General features: G+C 38.0%; 1 protein-coding gene across 1 annotated transcript in view; it reads left to right on the top strand.

Moving 5' to 3' along the window:
* The first annotated feature begins 2,700 nt into the window (after nucleotides 1-2,700).
* schip1 (schwannomin interacting protein 1) overlaps nucleotides 2,701-15,736 on the top strand; it is a 391,477-nt gene continuing 378,441 nt past the window's right edge. Inside the window, exons 1-4 of the mRNA XM_036149413.1 lie at nucleotides 2,701-2,807; nucleotides 3,054-3,141; nucleotides 15,028-15,095; nucleotides 15,374-15,442. Coding sequence (XP_036005306.1) covers nucleotides 2,785-2,807; nucleotides 3,054-3,141; nucleotides 15,028-15,095; nucleotides 15,374-15,442 — 248 coding nt within the window. The 5' untranslated portion in view covers nucleotides 2,701-2,784. The remainder of the gene's footprint in view (nucleotides 2,808-3,053; nucleotides 3,142-15,027; nucleotides 15,096-15,373; nucleotides 15,443-15,736) is intronic.

Below are 15,736 nucleotides of genomic sequence, written 5' to 3'. Positions count from 1 at the left end.
AAGGAAAAGGATACATAATTTGCAAATTATTTTTAAAAATTAAGATTAAAATTAATTTGCTTAATTAGTAAAAGTATGTCCACATATGTATAAATTAATCTTAGAATAAATAAAGCTCTTCTATGAAGGTCTCTGAGGGTTGTTAGAGAAACCAAAGAGCACACAAGTGGTGAGGGATAAAGTTGTGTGGCAATAAAAAGCAGGATTAGTTTGAAAAACTTCATGAGCTTTAAAGGAGCAATAAGTAAAAAATGTACTGCCAAATAACCAAAATCATTCTCATGTGTCACCCAGGATGGAAGTGACATTCCCTATGAACAATTGGTCCGCTCCATCAACAATGTCTTAGTCAAGTTTGTCCTTTCCTTCAAACCTAGAGGTACGGTTCAGAACGACTTCGGCTCAGTGTGTAGCTCATGTTTACTGCCTGGTTCCCTCAGCCAATCATATGAGAGTTCCCAGGGTTCCCAAAACAGAGCGCAGCATTTGGTATTTTATTTTGGCAACAGAGCAGCAGGCCCTGCAAACATGGAAGCCAGTAAGAGAAGCAGACCAGAAATAGAACAATATACAACATCATATACCTTTCCTGTAGAACTAAAAAATCAGCAGGGCTTCACGACAGCAACACACTGTTTAGAAACACAATATTAGATTGTCATCGGCAGGCCGTTGTACTGATTTGAGCCACAAGGTGTCATAAGTACTTATTCCTTCTTTAAAGGTGCTAAGCAAGTTCCAGAGTTTTTGCACAAGTTGCCCCCTCTGGCAACAAGTTGAAATGACACCAGTGTGTGCACGCACATGAGAGAAGAGGAAAATCATCTGTTGCTGCTACTGCACATGTCTGTGATTAGAGGCGTAATGTCTTCTGGGGTAAGAAAGTTATACACATTGAAGTTAGCTTGTGTTCTCTCATTAAGGCACTGATTACGGCAGAGACTACAAAGTAGTCTGCCGAACCGAGAGTGCACTGCGGGTCACACCCACATGCACGCCCAGAGAAAGCGACCCGAATCACTCTCTTGTGAACTGACTAATGGAGGAAAACTCGCTTTGCACATCAGGCAATTGTAAGGGCATGTAAGGGAAAGAAAAGAAAAAAAACTTTACACTAGCGCAATACTCCCCATTTGGCACCATTCAATTAATTTAATCAGTGATGCAGCCAAGAAGACCGGGGTAACTTTGGAGGAGCTGCAGAGGCCCACAGCTCAGTCAGAAGAGTCTGGTGTCAGGACAACTGTTAGCTGTGGTCTTTGTGGAAGAGAAACAACAAAAAAGCAATTTTTAATTAACTCCTTGGCAAGTCCAGTGTAAAGTGAAAAAATAATCATTGGGACCATACCGTGCTGTGGGGATTCATTTCTTTGGCAGCAGGACAGAAATTGGAAGAACAGCTGTCAGAAGCTGCAAAAGACCAGAGACTGGAGTGGAGGTTCACCTTTTAATGTTCTATTTTGTTTCTACATTTTATTCCTACTTGCTTTTATTCTGTTTTATTTTCCTATATTTTAATCATGTAAAGCACTTTGCATTGTCTCTGTACTGAATTGTGCTATACAAATAAATTTGCCTTGCCTTGCCTAGTGGTCCTAAACATACACCCAGGGCTGCAATAGAATAGCTTAGATTACATACTTTGACCAAGTCAAAGTCCTGAACTAAACCATGTTGAAAATCTGTAGCAAAATCTAAAAGTTGCTGTTCACAGAAGGTCTCCATCAGATCTGACAGTTGTGCAGCTATTTTGCAAGGAACAATAGTAAAATAAATATCAGTCTAGAAGCCCTGCAATGGCAGTGAAAAATGGCATTCCAAAGTATTGACTCCAGTGGCTCAATACATTTGCATGCAACACTATTCTAATTTTTCTTATAAAAACATTTGAAAAACACGTCTTATTTAATGCATTGTAAAGGACCATTGTTAATGTAAAATATTGTTTAAATGTGCTAAAAATCAACCAAAAAATATATGTAATTTGAAGAAAACCATGCCCACGGCATGATCCTTCCACCACCATGTTTCTTTTTCTTTTTTTACGATCAGAGGGATGTTTTTTTAGGGTCGTCAGAAGAACAAAGACATGTAAAAAACATGTATCATTTTCAATTCACTTTACAATGATGCACTGTTTTGCATTGTTTTATCATTAGTTCTCAAATCAAAACATTCAAGTTGTGGTTTTAACGTGACATGCTGTGGAAAGGATTAGGAGCATGAATACTTTTACAAGTGTCTGTGATGCTTAAATTTCGCCACTTTTTGTGTGTGAAAGAGCCTTAATTGCAGGTTTTTCGCTTTCCCCTAACACGTCAACAGTTTAAATTACGCCACATCTCGTCCACGTGCAAAAAACAAAAAACAAAAAAAAAAAAAACTAGGACTTTTATGTGACGCTGTTTAGGAACCCCATATAGGAACTTTGAAAGCATGTTTTTCTATCTTAGTTCAGAATATAATAATAATTATTATAACAGTGTCATTTGTTTTCCCCTAGAGAGACAGCATACAGAATAACTAAGGCTCCGTTTATATATAGTATATATATATATATATATATATATATTATATATATAATATATATATATATATATATATATATATATCTATATATATTTGCCAAGTTAAGAGATGTCGTCACACACGTGCTGGCAAGCGCTGCGCACACGCTCAGCATCCGATTGGCTGGGATAATCCACCAAGTCTGGTCTCTCACCGGCTGCTCCCGACCCAAAGTGCTCACTTCATCTCTGTCTGACTGCGAGGGAACAGGTCGTCATGCTGAGGAGCGGCGCGTTCAGGTCGGTGTCACATGCAGCGACTCGTCTGTAAATCACACATCTGTTTGTAGGGGGGACGATGTTTTCTCCGTTTATATGACGAGCTCTCCGTGCTCCGGCTGCTTCTGCACGCGCCGACAGATAGAAAGAACCCCGTGTGACGTTGGGTGCAGCTGGACGCAGAGGGCTGGTGTACACCAGAGAGCTCAGAGACAGATGTGTTCACTGGAGAGTTTCAGTGTTTTAACTTGACTGGTGTCCTTCCAGAAACATGCCTCAAGGGGAGGAGGTGAGGCTGCGCAGCGGGAGTCTGGCTCGGGAGAGGAAGCACCTTGCTTTGTGCATCAATAACAAGGTAAGAGGGTTAACAGCTTTAATTGTGCTAGATGGTGTGTTTTTCTTTACTTTTGGGAGAATGCTGAGTGCCCACCCCCCCAACCCTATTTTCTAATAAGAGAGCAATGCAGGTATGATGTAATTTACTCACCAGTAAGTTCATCTTAGGACGGATCAGTAGAATATACTTGCAGGTAAAACAGAACTAACACATAAAGGTTCGGTATATGAATTATGCGCAAAATGTAAACACACGTGTGTATATATATATATATATATATATATATATATATATATATATATATATATATATATATATATATATATATATATTCACATTTCCATATGTTCATTTCAAAAAGGACATACCATTAGCTTTAGACAGGAAACTTTTTAATACCTTTCAATGAAAACCTGAACTTGATTGCATGGTTTGATAGCTATAGGATGAAATTAAGAAAATTTTTAGTTAAATTTGAATCTATCTGTATGATCGCATTGACGCAACATACATTTCTGTATCTAAATTGGGTAAATTTTTGTGCCTTGAGACTACCATCGGCGTAATTTGGAGGTATACATATAAACTGAGTTGAAATGGACTGACTTGTTACTTTTACCATTGGGAAGATGTGTTTCATGTGAGTCTCATTGTCGGTTTATTTATATCCAGTCTCTTTAGTCATTATCAGATTGTTTGGAGCAAACACATCAGAAAGCTAGACCGTATTTAGAAATAGTAGGGGATAACTTAGTTTGCTGCTTTCCTAATGACTTAGTGGTTCTAAAACGCTGGTTTCAAAGCTTTTTTAATATTGCATGATTCTTTTTTGTAAAACTATTTCCCATTTTGTGTTTTTTAGAATTCAAAATTTGGACAAGGATATTTCTTGTCATAAAAGTACTTCTATGTTACAGTAGGCTGCTGTGCAGGTTTTTATAGTGATTCATTTAAATAATATGCTTCAAAACTATCAGTTGTTCTTCTAACCTTTCAAAATCAATCATTAGGCACTTTGTTGATTAATAGTTGCACGGTTTTGTTTAAATTTCGAATCAGGAATTGTACTGGGGCAAAGGGGATATATACTCTGGTGCACACATTCCTGTTAAAATGGGTCTGGTTATACCAATGACCCTTTTTCCTTTTTTCTGCATTAAGATCCATTGTCTTATAGTAAATTAGTTTCTCTTAATCACACATTCAAAGAAGCCTGATTAGCATTAATCAGTTTGATTTGGGATACTGCTATTTTTAGTGTAGCTTAGGGCTATTTAAAGATTTTTATCATTAAAACGGCTGCACAAGTTCTCGTTTTTTATACCATATATCATATTTTTATGTCTCCAGTTGTAAATGACCTCATCTGGAGGAGAAATAGCTGGGGTGCTCAGCTCGACGGGGTGCTCCTCATCTCACGGAGTTCAGAGCTCAATCTCAGGGTCTAATAGGTGTTTAGAAACTCAGGCAGCCATTAGCTGAAGAGAGCACCTGCATGCATCATCTTTAACAGGGTCTATGTGACTTGCTAAGTGTAGGTGTGGGGCTTCACCTGCCTTGTATTGAAGCTTCTGAATATTTAATGCCAGTGATGTAGGGTTGCGCATTATCGGCGGCCCTGGATATTGAGCCGGTGAGGTCTGAGAGCTCTGTTCCATCACGGCTTCCGACTTACTCTGCAATATGTTGCCACGGTGCAGCATCCCGTCGCACGCGCAAAACGCAACACCCTCCTATTTGTTGCGTCGCTCCTCTAAACTTTTCTGTTTGGGTCTTTTTCAGCTGCGGCTTTCTAAACCGATCCGGGTCTCATCAGATCCACATCAGCCGGTAGGGAGAGGGAGCGAGCAGAACCTTGCTGAAACCCTAATCAGCGATCGGCAGGGGGGGGGGAAATATGAATAAGGATACGAATGTGGGTTGTTGGTGAGGGAGGCAGCTCCGCTTGCTGTGTTTGCATGAGTGATTCAGATTCATTGGCGAGGCGGGAACCCCCCTGAGAAACACATTAATCTATCCAGCTATTACCCCGTAATCAATGGGACAGCTGAATTTTACAGCCATGCCGTGTTGTTAACCATTTTACCCAGAGCTTATTTAAACAGCGTGCCAAATCAGCCACGTTTAATGGACTTTAAGCATGAAATATATACATTAGTATACACAGTTCCTATTTAAAAAAGATTCATGTCTGCAACCCTGATTTTCTAAAGAACCCCTTTTCTTACAGACGAACCGCATTTTGCGCTGCACAGGAGCAGAGATCCGACCTCGATGGATGTCACTCAGACATAGCATTGTGTATCATATAGGGGGTTGTACGTAGTGGGAGTGTGGTGCCTGGGATGGGTGTCATATTTCAGGAGTGCATCATTGTATCTCCCCCAGCGGGACGCTGCAGTGCTGAGCGCTATTTGCGCCGGCTCACTCAAATGCTCCACGATTGAGTCGTAATAACCCGTGCAGGAACAAGATGAACCGGCACGCTGACGGATACGTGTCATCTTGGTACAGCGTGAACTTCAGATGGAGACTTAAAGATATTATCCGTGTGTGTGTGTGTGTGTGTGTGGATCTGTTCTGTGGTTCAATACCATAAAAAGTGTCATTAAATTGCACAATAAATCCACCAACTCATATGCAAAAAACACATGCATGAATGCTCACACCTACATATTCCAGGTCTGCAGTCATTCACATCTGCTCTGTTTACAACCACTTGCAGAGCTGGAATGGTTTCAGGGTGTATAAGCTTTAGCCTTTGATCACTTAAAGAAGACTTTTCACAATAATTGATGTTACGCACCTTGCTCTCCGTATATTAAAGGAATAGTTCCGATTTTTTTTTTTTTTTTACACGCAGTCCTATGAAATTACTTATTTAATGTTCCCTTATCTTTAGAAGCATGGTCCATATGCCGTCTGAAAGAAATATGCAAATGTTTGGAACATTATTTCTGTATTATTTCTGGGGGGAAAAATAGATTATGGAATTTATTTGTATTTCCAGACCTTATTCCCACTGCAAAAATGTTGTCCTTCTGTTTTTGTTTCCTTACCTCCTGCATTTTCTTAAATGCACATGAAGGACTATGGACGTCTAGAAAGCTGACTCTGAAAAGGGATGAAATTTTTACAATAAAACAAGAATCCTGTTGTAATTAGATTTTGTAACCAATAGTAACGAGTTAGTATACAACTGAAGAAAACCTCATTTATTGCACCTCAGAAGACTGAAAGCTTACATTGTATGTTCTATTTTAGCATTTTTTCAGCAATTAAAAGCAACTCTAACTACATTTATGTATATCTGTGAGATACAGCCTTATACCAGATGATGATATGTCTGTATATTCTCAAGAGACTCTTGTAAGGTCTTTAGCTGTTTTTTTCAGCAAACATTGTTTTACTTCGTTGAAGTTGCACTGACTGAGGCTTATACTGACAAAACAGCAGGATACCTGAAAAATTTGCATTATGTCTCATGGACATGGACATTTTCAGGTGGGGGTGTCCCGATACCATTTTTTTTGCAGACCGAGTAAAAGCACGAGTACTTCAGTTTAGATACTTGCCAATTCCAAGCACCGATACTGAGTACTCAATAAAGTGGTACTTATAGATCACATCTCTCTTCTTTTTTTTTTTTTTTTTTGGAATGTCTGGAAATAACCTCTTGGTGTAAAGCACCACTACATGGTATATAGAGGCATCTGTCCTTTGAGTTGCAGCATAGCTCAGCCCAGGGGAAAAATCAAGCACAAAATTAGTATTGGTTCAGAGTATCAGATTGCTTTTACAAGTAGGAGTATGAGTAACTGATGCTGGTATTGGGCCCGATACGTATACCAGGCTCGGTACATCACTATTTTCATGTTAATTTATTGCAAGAGACTGTGGATATAAGAGGAACTCTTTTATGCATGATGTATGTCCCTTGTTGCTTTTTCCCTACTTATTGTCTGTGGTACCCCTAAAGGCTGCTGCTTTTGCCGCTATTACTGGTTATTTTGCCCCTTTAACATTTCCTACCTTCACATTTTTAAAGCCCAACTTATTCCTGGTGTGAAATGGTAAAGTCTTCCACGACCAACTACTGTTGGTCTTTCTGTTCATCAGTTTAGTGACATTACAAAATAAAAGCATACTTGTAAAATGTAATAGATAAAAAATATAATAGAAAAGATAAAACAAACATAAATGCATATATATATATATATATATATATATATATATATATATATATATATATATATATATATATATATACACACACATACATATACATATATATGTATATATATATGTATATGTATATATATATATATGTATATATATGTATGTGTATATATATATATATATATATATGTATATATATGTATGTATATATATATATATATATATATATATATATATATATATATATATATATATATATATATATATATATATATATATATATATATATATATATATATATATATAATATGTATGTGTGTGTGTGTTGATGATTACATTGTTTTTGTGATTGTTTGAAATTCATTGTTTCCTTCTGCTAATTGCTCAGCCACACTACAATTTTTCCTCCCGTTCACATTAACTTTTATGAACTTGAATACAGCATTCTGCAACCTTTAGGCTACTTTAGCAATGATCTTTTCTGGCTTTCCCTTCTGGGGGCTATCATTGACTATCTGTAGGACATCTGGTGGGACTTTTGTCGTCACCATGATTGCGTGGACCTGATCATATCCATAACATATGTGACAAAAATCCCTTTTTATTGAACTTATGTTCCATTCTAATTGTTCAAGAAACTGAATTTATGGTTTCCATAAACTGTAAGCCATAACCATCAAAATCAACCGAAATAAAAGCTTGCAATGTCATCACTATGGATGTGATTAATATATATAATATATCATTTTTGTGATATTTCAGTTTTACTTTTTGCACCGAATAACTGAAATAAACATAGTTTATAATGATATTCTGATTTATTTGGTTTAAAGTGTTTCCTTTTTAAATGAAAAATAAACTTTCAGATTAATTATTTCATTGAATTTAAAAGGCACAAATGCATCTGCATTCATATAGATGTAAAAGCCAAGAGTTCAAAGCATCCGATTTAGTTTGACATCGTCTGAGCAATACCAAGAACCAGAAATATAAAGAAATGTCATTGCTGTATATAGTCTTTGTTATCTTTTGTGTCTGTAGAACATCTTTTCACCCTCTACCTTCTCAACCCGTCAAAAACCCACACACCTTTGCATCTTCCCAGAAATCTTCTCCTCCTAATCTTTTTTTAACAATATGTCTTCCTTAATGATATGCTCTCCCACTCCTCACAGAATAGTTTAGATTGTTCATGTGTTAGTCCTGGGGAGACATTTCACTTTTTTTCAAGCTATTAGCTAAACATGAAATTAATTGGCAAACTGTTCTGATAATATATCTGGCCTCCCACTCATTATCAAAGAAGAATTAAAAATAATTAACAGTGCTTTGTTTCTTAAATGTGGAGATTAGTGAAGAGAAATGAGGAAGAGAATTTATGTCTTTATGAGGCGCTGCTCCAACAGAAATGTGCCTTTTTATCCAAAACGGCTAAAGATACAGTACTTTGTGATGGAATGCATACCACTTGAGCTTTTTCACGTTAGAACCACCAGCTGAATATGTTTTTAAAGATTTTAAGTGGTAGATCAACACAAATATAGCACATAACTGTGAAGTAGAAGGAAAATCTTGGTTTTCAAAACTAATAAAGGTGTATATGCATATGTATTCAGCTCCCTTTACACCTATAAGTAAAATCCATCACAACCAGTTGAATGAGAAATAATCTTGACACGCATGTCTCATTTGCCCTCCAGTTCACAATAATCCCAACAAAAAGTTTGTAGTTGTAATGCCACAAAATGAAAAAAAAGATATGATTGCTTTTAATAGGCTCTATAGATATAAAATAAACAATGTTTAAGTCTTTGTGCCCTTTTTGCTTTTTTTTACTATTTTTTCTGTGCTGGTTGCTCTGTTGTACCTGACCCAGCTTACTGTAAACAGCTTTGTAAGTGCAGAAACCTGTGTTTTATGTTAATGTGTAGAATTCATTTTACCATCTACCAATAACAGCTCAACCCTTTGCAGATTCATGCCACTGAACTGGAATGTCCTTCTCCTGCGTCTCCATCCATAAGTGTATTGAAAGGTTTTTATAGAAACTACATGGACACATCAGTGTTCACTGTATTGCCCTATAGCCATAAACAGCAAGAGAAAATTGTGCTTCTGAAGGAACACATCAGTTAGACCTGCTTCCCTCAGCAGGTCCTTTTTGAGCTCAGGCACTGAGGTGAAAGAGTGAATGTCTCCGTATTATTCCTTACATGCACTCCGCATGTAAATTGATTTTCCATTCTGTGAATAATGAACATCTTCCATGGTACACCCCTTCTGACTGGGTATTTCCTTAGGTTGATCGGCAAATCAAGTTGCAGCCAGAGAGCCGGTTGTCCGATGCGTCAGTACATCCCCACGCTGCAGTCAGATCCACTGAGGTCACTGATACGTGTCAGCTCACATACTGATGTGTGACTTCCCGCGTCTTTGCATATATATGTGTAAAGGCTTTACTACTGGTGAAGGGTTAAACTAATCTTGAACATCTCTAACGCGGTCATGTTAATATATGATTCAGCTAAGCCTGTCATGGATCTCTGTGATACGACTAAGACTCTGAGAAATTATGATTTTTATAACTCATCAATTAAACGGAAGCAAGCTTTCTGTTGCCTGTTAGCTGCTTTCCTTTCCTTCCTTCCTCTTTCTGTCTGTCTTCCATTTTTCAGCAGCTTAATTCTAATTACTGTCTACCTTCACCTCATCTTGCTGTGCCATCTCCTGACTGCCCTTATTTTGATATTGAAATTAATGGGATAAGGATGTTTACATGCCCAGGAGAAGAGATTCTATTAATATTAGTGTCTCTATGCGACCATGTTTACGGTTATTGGCTTACTAAATATATCTTTTGGCTAAAATTGTCTGTCCTGTCATCAGGTTCAGTCATATAAATCCTCTGGGACTTGTTTCATAACCTTGGTAGATTATATCCATATGCCCACTACTTCCACTTGCCTGAGTTGAAGTTCTGATGGTCTCAGGTCCAGGGTGGAAACCCAGATCTCTCTGTTCCCTGTGGCACTCTTCAGATCTTCTTTCCTCAGAAAGAAGGGGAATGCCTTGGGTCCCCTTGGGCCTCCTCCCAGTGGTGTGTGCTCAGAAAACCTCCAAACGGAGGTAGATATATAGACCTTATGATTATATGCCTGAACAAACCTCACCTGATACACTTTGATGCAGCGCAGCAGCGGCTATACTGCGAGCTTCCTTTGGATGACGGATCTGATAGTGAGCCCAGTCCGTCCACGAAGGTACCTGAACTCAGCCACTTGTGTCCAGGAATCTCATTCTTGATTCACATCTCAAGACCATATGTGGGGATCAGAACCTAGATGGAACAGTAAATCAAGAGCTTTGCTGGTTGGCTCAAATTTTTCTTTACCATGACAGAGCTGAGTAGCGCTCATTGTACTGTAGATCAAGCCCTCTAAAGGTCTTTAGATTGATCTTGCTTCCAGGAATAACTTTTTAATATATCCTACAGCTTTTAACAAGAATCTGCCATCAAGTTGACAGAGAAATACATGCAGCAAAGGCATTAGACATAAAGGAAAACATATGGAGGTACAGAAGAGACTGGAATTCCCATACCAGCAGCCCCGATTCATCTATCCATTTGGCGCTCCTATATGAAGACACCAAGACTCTTGAAAAGCACTTCAGGTAGATTTGGACAATCGAACCAGAGGAAGGAATCCAGCCTTTTCTGCCTGAGAATCATGGAGCTAGGACTGGAGAAGCTGAAACTTCTCTGCGACGCCTGTTACTTGTTCCAGAACATCTTGGCTTGAAGACACTAATAGAGCCACATCATCGGCAAAAAACAAAAATGAGACCTTGACATTCCCAAACCAGGCACCCTCCTCTCAATTATTACACTTCGAGACCCCATCCAAGAACACCACAAACAAGATCGATGACAAGGGACATACCTGTCAGAGCCAAACCCGCAGTGGGAACAAGCTCAATTTTCTGCTGGAAATTTGGATGGAGACATGTTTGGAGTATCTACAAGGACCATATACCGGCACCCCAAACTCCCACAGCATCCCTCATAAAATGCCTCAAGGGACAAAGGCTTTTCGAGATTCATAAAATACATGTGGAGTGAAAAATCAAACTCCCATAACCTCCTCAGCAGCTCCCCAATGTTAAAGATATAGCTTTCTACTCCAAAAATATATGAAAAGGTTGTTCCATGTAAAATAAAAACATCAGATCTCATCACATTTGTGATTTTTCCTTTTAAATCAAGCTAATTCCTTACGATTTCACCAACTAATTAATCCCTTTTATTTGACATGGATTGCTCATGTTCCTCCGCCATCTGAATGTAGCCTTCAGTTCATGCATCCCTACAATATTGGATTCATCTAAACTCAAATCGTTATTGGCTTTCTGTCCATTTGTATCAACAGCAAACCTCTACAGTCTGAGTGAAGAAGCAACAGAATAGTAAAATGAATACAGCAAAGACAGTGTTTGGGCAAGATGCATCGCTACACAATAATGAAAAAAATTGGTTTTAATGTATTTTGTCCCAGTTTAGTGTACTAATGTTTCTACCTTGTGAATTGTACCATGGCTGCAATTTAAAATGCAAACGATCAATTAGAGCCATGGAGCGCTGATTTGACCAAAAAGGACTATGCGTTTTTTCCTGTAATAAGTCATATGAAATCTAATGTCGCAATGTCTCCATCAGGGTCTGTTGCCTGTTCAAATTTTTGAAATGTGAACATGTTAACCATGTAGCTGTTGTCAATATGTCATTATGGGTTTGATGTATAATTATCTTTAAAAAAAGGAGGTCTTGATCTGCTATCCTCTCCTAAAGCTGAAAGCCCTGCAGTTGTTTATTTGGATGTTCAGGAACATCGAGCATAATTTCCATTCATCTCGTTTTTCTTGTCTATATAGCTGCCGATTGCAAGCATATTCACTCACTTTTAGTGGTAGTTCTGTTTTCACCAACTCCTGCAGCTTATTAGCTGAAAACTGCTGCTAGATGTTCTTCAGCAGTATGTAGCTTCATGCTTTTGTGACACTTAGTGGAAGGGTAATAAGTAATCCAGTGTACAGTGGCCTCATCTTTGAAAATGGCAGCCTAGTGCAGCTGGAAGTGGGACCTGTTCAAAACATTGATCCTTTGTAGAGCAAAAAGAAGAATAACAAAAAAGAAGGGCCACAAAATTCCCCATAAAGCTGAGATTGAGTTCCATAATGACATATGTCTTTGACACTATGTTTTATAGTAATTTGAATATTTTGTCGAATAAAAGAGTAGAATATAGGATATATCCTTTTACCAGTCATGTACATGAACCTGCAAAAGTGTTTACACCCATAATCTCTTCTCACATGTAGCCACATTACAGCTACAAACTTTCAAGCACATATTCACCAGAGAAAATTAGGAAACAAAATTATGGCCTACAAACAGAAAATCTGCTTTACTCACTGACTTGCTGGACAGAACTCAAACATGATGACTACTGTGTCAATCAACAGTATTCACACCCCTTGAACTTTTCCATGGTAGCCGAGAGGTGCAAATGCAAATGAGGTGCAAATGCCGCTGTCCTATAATATTGTAAAAAAGTGTTTAAAAAGACATGAAGGAAAACATACAACATTGTCGCATATGACTTGGTCGGTGGCCGACTCCCCTAGTGGTCAGGAGCACTTCCGTAATGTGGAGCTAGTTTGCAGCTTTTCTGAACTTGCAGTTGTGTTTTCTTCTTGCAGCATTTTGCCTTTGCATGTGTTTTGTGTGTGAGCATCATTTGTGTTTGCAGAATATTTGCACTTTGTGTGTCTAGTTGTGATTGCAGACTTTCACTTTTTCTGCATTTTTCCTTTGCATGTGTTTTGTGTGTTTGTGTTTGGAGTACTTTTTGTGTTTGTACCGCAATTATGTATGTGCAGTGTGTTTGCACCTCTTGGGCACCGTATCAAAACTATTTACACCTCTTGAACTTTTTCTCACTCCAGCATTTTGCAACCAGAAACTTGGGATGTTATATGACAGATCAATTCAAGTACATCATTTTGAGTTGCATGGAAAGTATAACAGGTTTTTCAAAATATGCTACACATGAAAATCTGAGTATGGCATGTATTTACATTAAGTCCATTTTTTTTGTTTTTTTTTGTAGAATCACCTTTCATTGCAGTTACAACTTTTATGGTGTGTCTTTAACGCTTTGCACATTTCGAGATTGAGATCTTTGTCTATTCCTCTCCACACAAGTGGCTCAAGTGTGTGCCAGCAGGATTGACAAAGACTCCTGAATAAGTGTTGAAACGTTTTCAGAAAGAACTGAGCGAAAGTCCGTTTTTCTCCGATTTAAGCCTTTTTTCTGTTACGATGACCCAGATAACTGAGAATTTGCACAGGCATCTTCACACAATAGTTCAAACTCAAACTCTTACTCTTCACAGTTTGTAGCTAAACTGGATTTATCTGTCAAATAAAGGAAAATTAACTGGAACCTTTGGCTGTAATGTGACGAAATGTGGATAAGTTCAAGAGGTACAAATGTCAAACAAGGCACTTTAGGTGCAGGAACATGAACAGAGATAAAGAAAAATAATTACCCTCTGATAGCTACAGATGAAACTAATCTTTGTTAACTCTGAGACATTTTTTTTCAACTTTCCTTGGGTTTTGTACTCTGAGACCTGTGTTGGTCCTACGCATAACTATTATAGAGGTGTTCAGCGCCTTCACACCACACAAGCTTCAATTTATCATCAAGAAATCTTGCCTGTACCTCTATAAACATGAATATTTATGCCTTTGCGGGCAATTCTGGGGCATGCTTCATGTCTCAGATAGCCTTTTCTTTATCAAGGCAACATTAATGAGAATTTCTATTCAGGTAGTAATCCATTAAACAAAGTACTGGCAAGTTATAAGTTACTTGTTTCTTGTGGTTATTTCTAAATTTTTATTGCAAAGCAAAAAGCAAGTTCTGTAGAGCTTTGATTCCTATTTTTAAGCTACCATAAATGTTGGAGCCCAAAGGGACATCAGTCCGCCATAAATTTAAAAAGGGCAGTATGTTACATATTTTTCAAAATTAAATAAAGCTGTGAGTTTAATGTTTTTATTTTGTTTACATCTAGTATTAGACTGACGAGGCATATTATTATGACCAGGTGAAGTGGTCATAAACCCTTTATCTGTTCATCATCGCATCTGTTTGGAGTGGGTCATATTAAGCAAGAAAGGAACATTGTTCCATCAAATCTAAAGTTAGAAGCGGGAAAGTTGGGGAAGTGTAAGGATTGGAGTGAGATTTGCAAGGGGCTCTTGGGTGTTTTCCCTGTTTTTAGTACATGTTAAAAGCGAACTTAGGTAAGAACGGTGATGAATTTGGTTATGTTATTGTGATTGTTGAAGAAGTTAAAGTTGGTTCTGCACTGCAGTTTGTTATAAGAGTCTGCATAGCTGCAAAGTCATAATATTTTGCCTGATCAAAGTTAGTTCCTTCAGAAAAATTGTGTCTCTATTCTTTTTTTTAAATGATAATCAGTTTAATACGTAAAGAAAGTTCATTTGTTGCAGTAAAATTAAGTCACACATTTGCGGTTACTCTTATATGAGCAACTATGCATTTTTTTGTACTATATCCTGTCACGTTAGAGCTCAATGCTTTGCCACATCACTGGTGTGGTGATCTGAAAGTTATCTGTGTTTTTGCTGCGCAGGAAGAAGTGAAGAGCTATCATCGCTGCTGCAGCCACAGTGGAGGGCCAGCACTTCAGAAGATTGAGAGGTAAGATGCTGAAGTGCCTCAATTTTTCCCTCTGTTTTATGGAAACCTTCAGTCCATGGAAAGAGGATTACAGACTGTATCAACAAAGCTTTTTTTTTTTTTTTTTAACCAAACAGAACTTCAGTTCTGGTTCAAAAGAACTGTTTTAACACTGAGGAGTAAAGTAACAAACCTGAGGAAAAAACTTTTAAAACTATAAGCTTGCCTAAAACAGATTAGTGCTAAACAGCATGTGGTGTGTTGACAGATTTCTCTTTTTGTCTTTTTGAAACATGCAGAAGCGAGGACGATAACAAAAGCTTGTCTCATCGAGAGCAGCGGCAGCACTTGGACATAAAGGCCATGATGTGAGTTTGACCTGTGATTCAAAAGTAGAATTTCACACTCCCAGTCTCGCACCCACATTGCCTCTGCCCTTAAAAGCACTATGCATGGCTGTGCAACACGGATCAATCCATGTGTGGCTTTAATGCAATTTTTTCAGTGATTAGATTTTGAATTCTGGGGGTCATAGAGCAATATAGAGTGCATGAACCCTTGTAGATTTCAATCTAACGTGATTTTACCTAAACATGGGTAAACAGTTTTATAGCCACAACAGCACAGCCTTTGCCTCGGGCTTTCACTTCCTTGAAAGTTAA

This window comes from Fundulus heteroclitus, chromosome 18 (genome assembly GCF_011125445.2).
Source record: "Fundulus heteroclitus isolate FHET01 chromosome 18, MU-UCD_Fhet_4.1, whole genome shotgun sequence".
NCBI classification, from domain to species: Eukaryota; Metazoa; Chordata; class Actinopteri; order Cyprinodontiformes; family Fundulidae; genus Fundulus; species Fundulus heteroclitus.
This window is presented reverse-complemented; position numbering and strand designations above follow the sequence as displayed.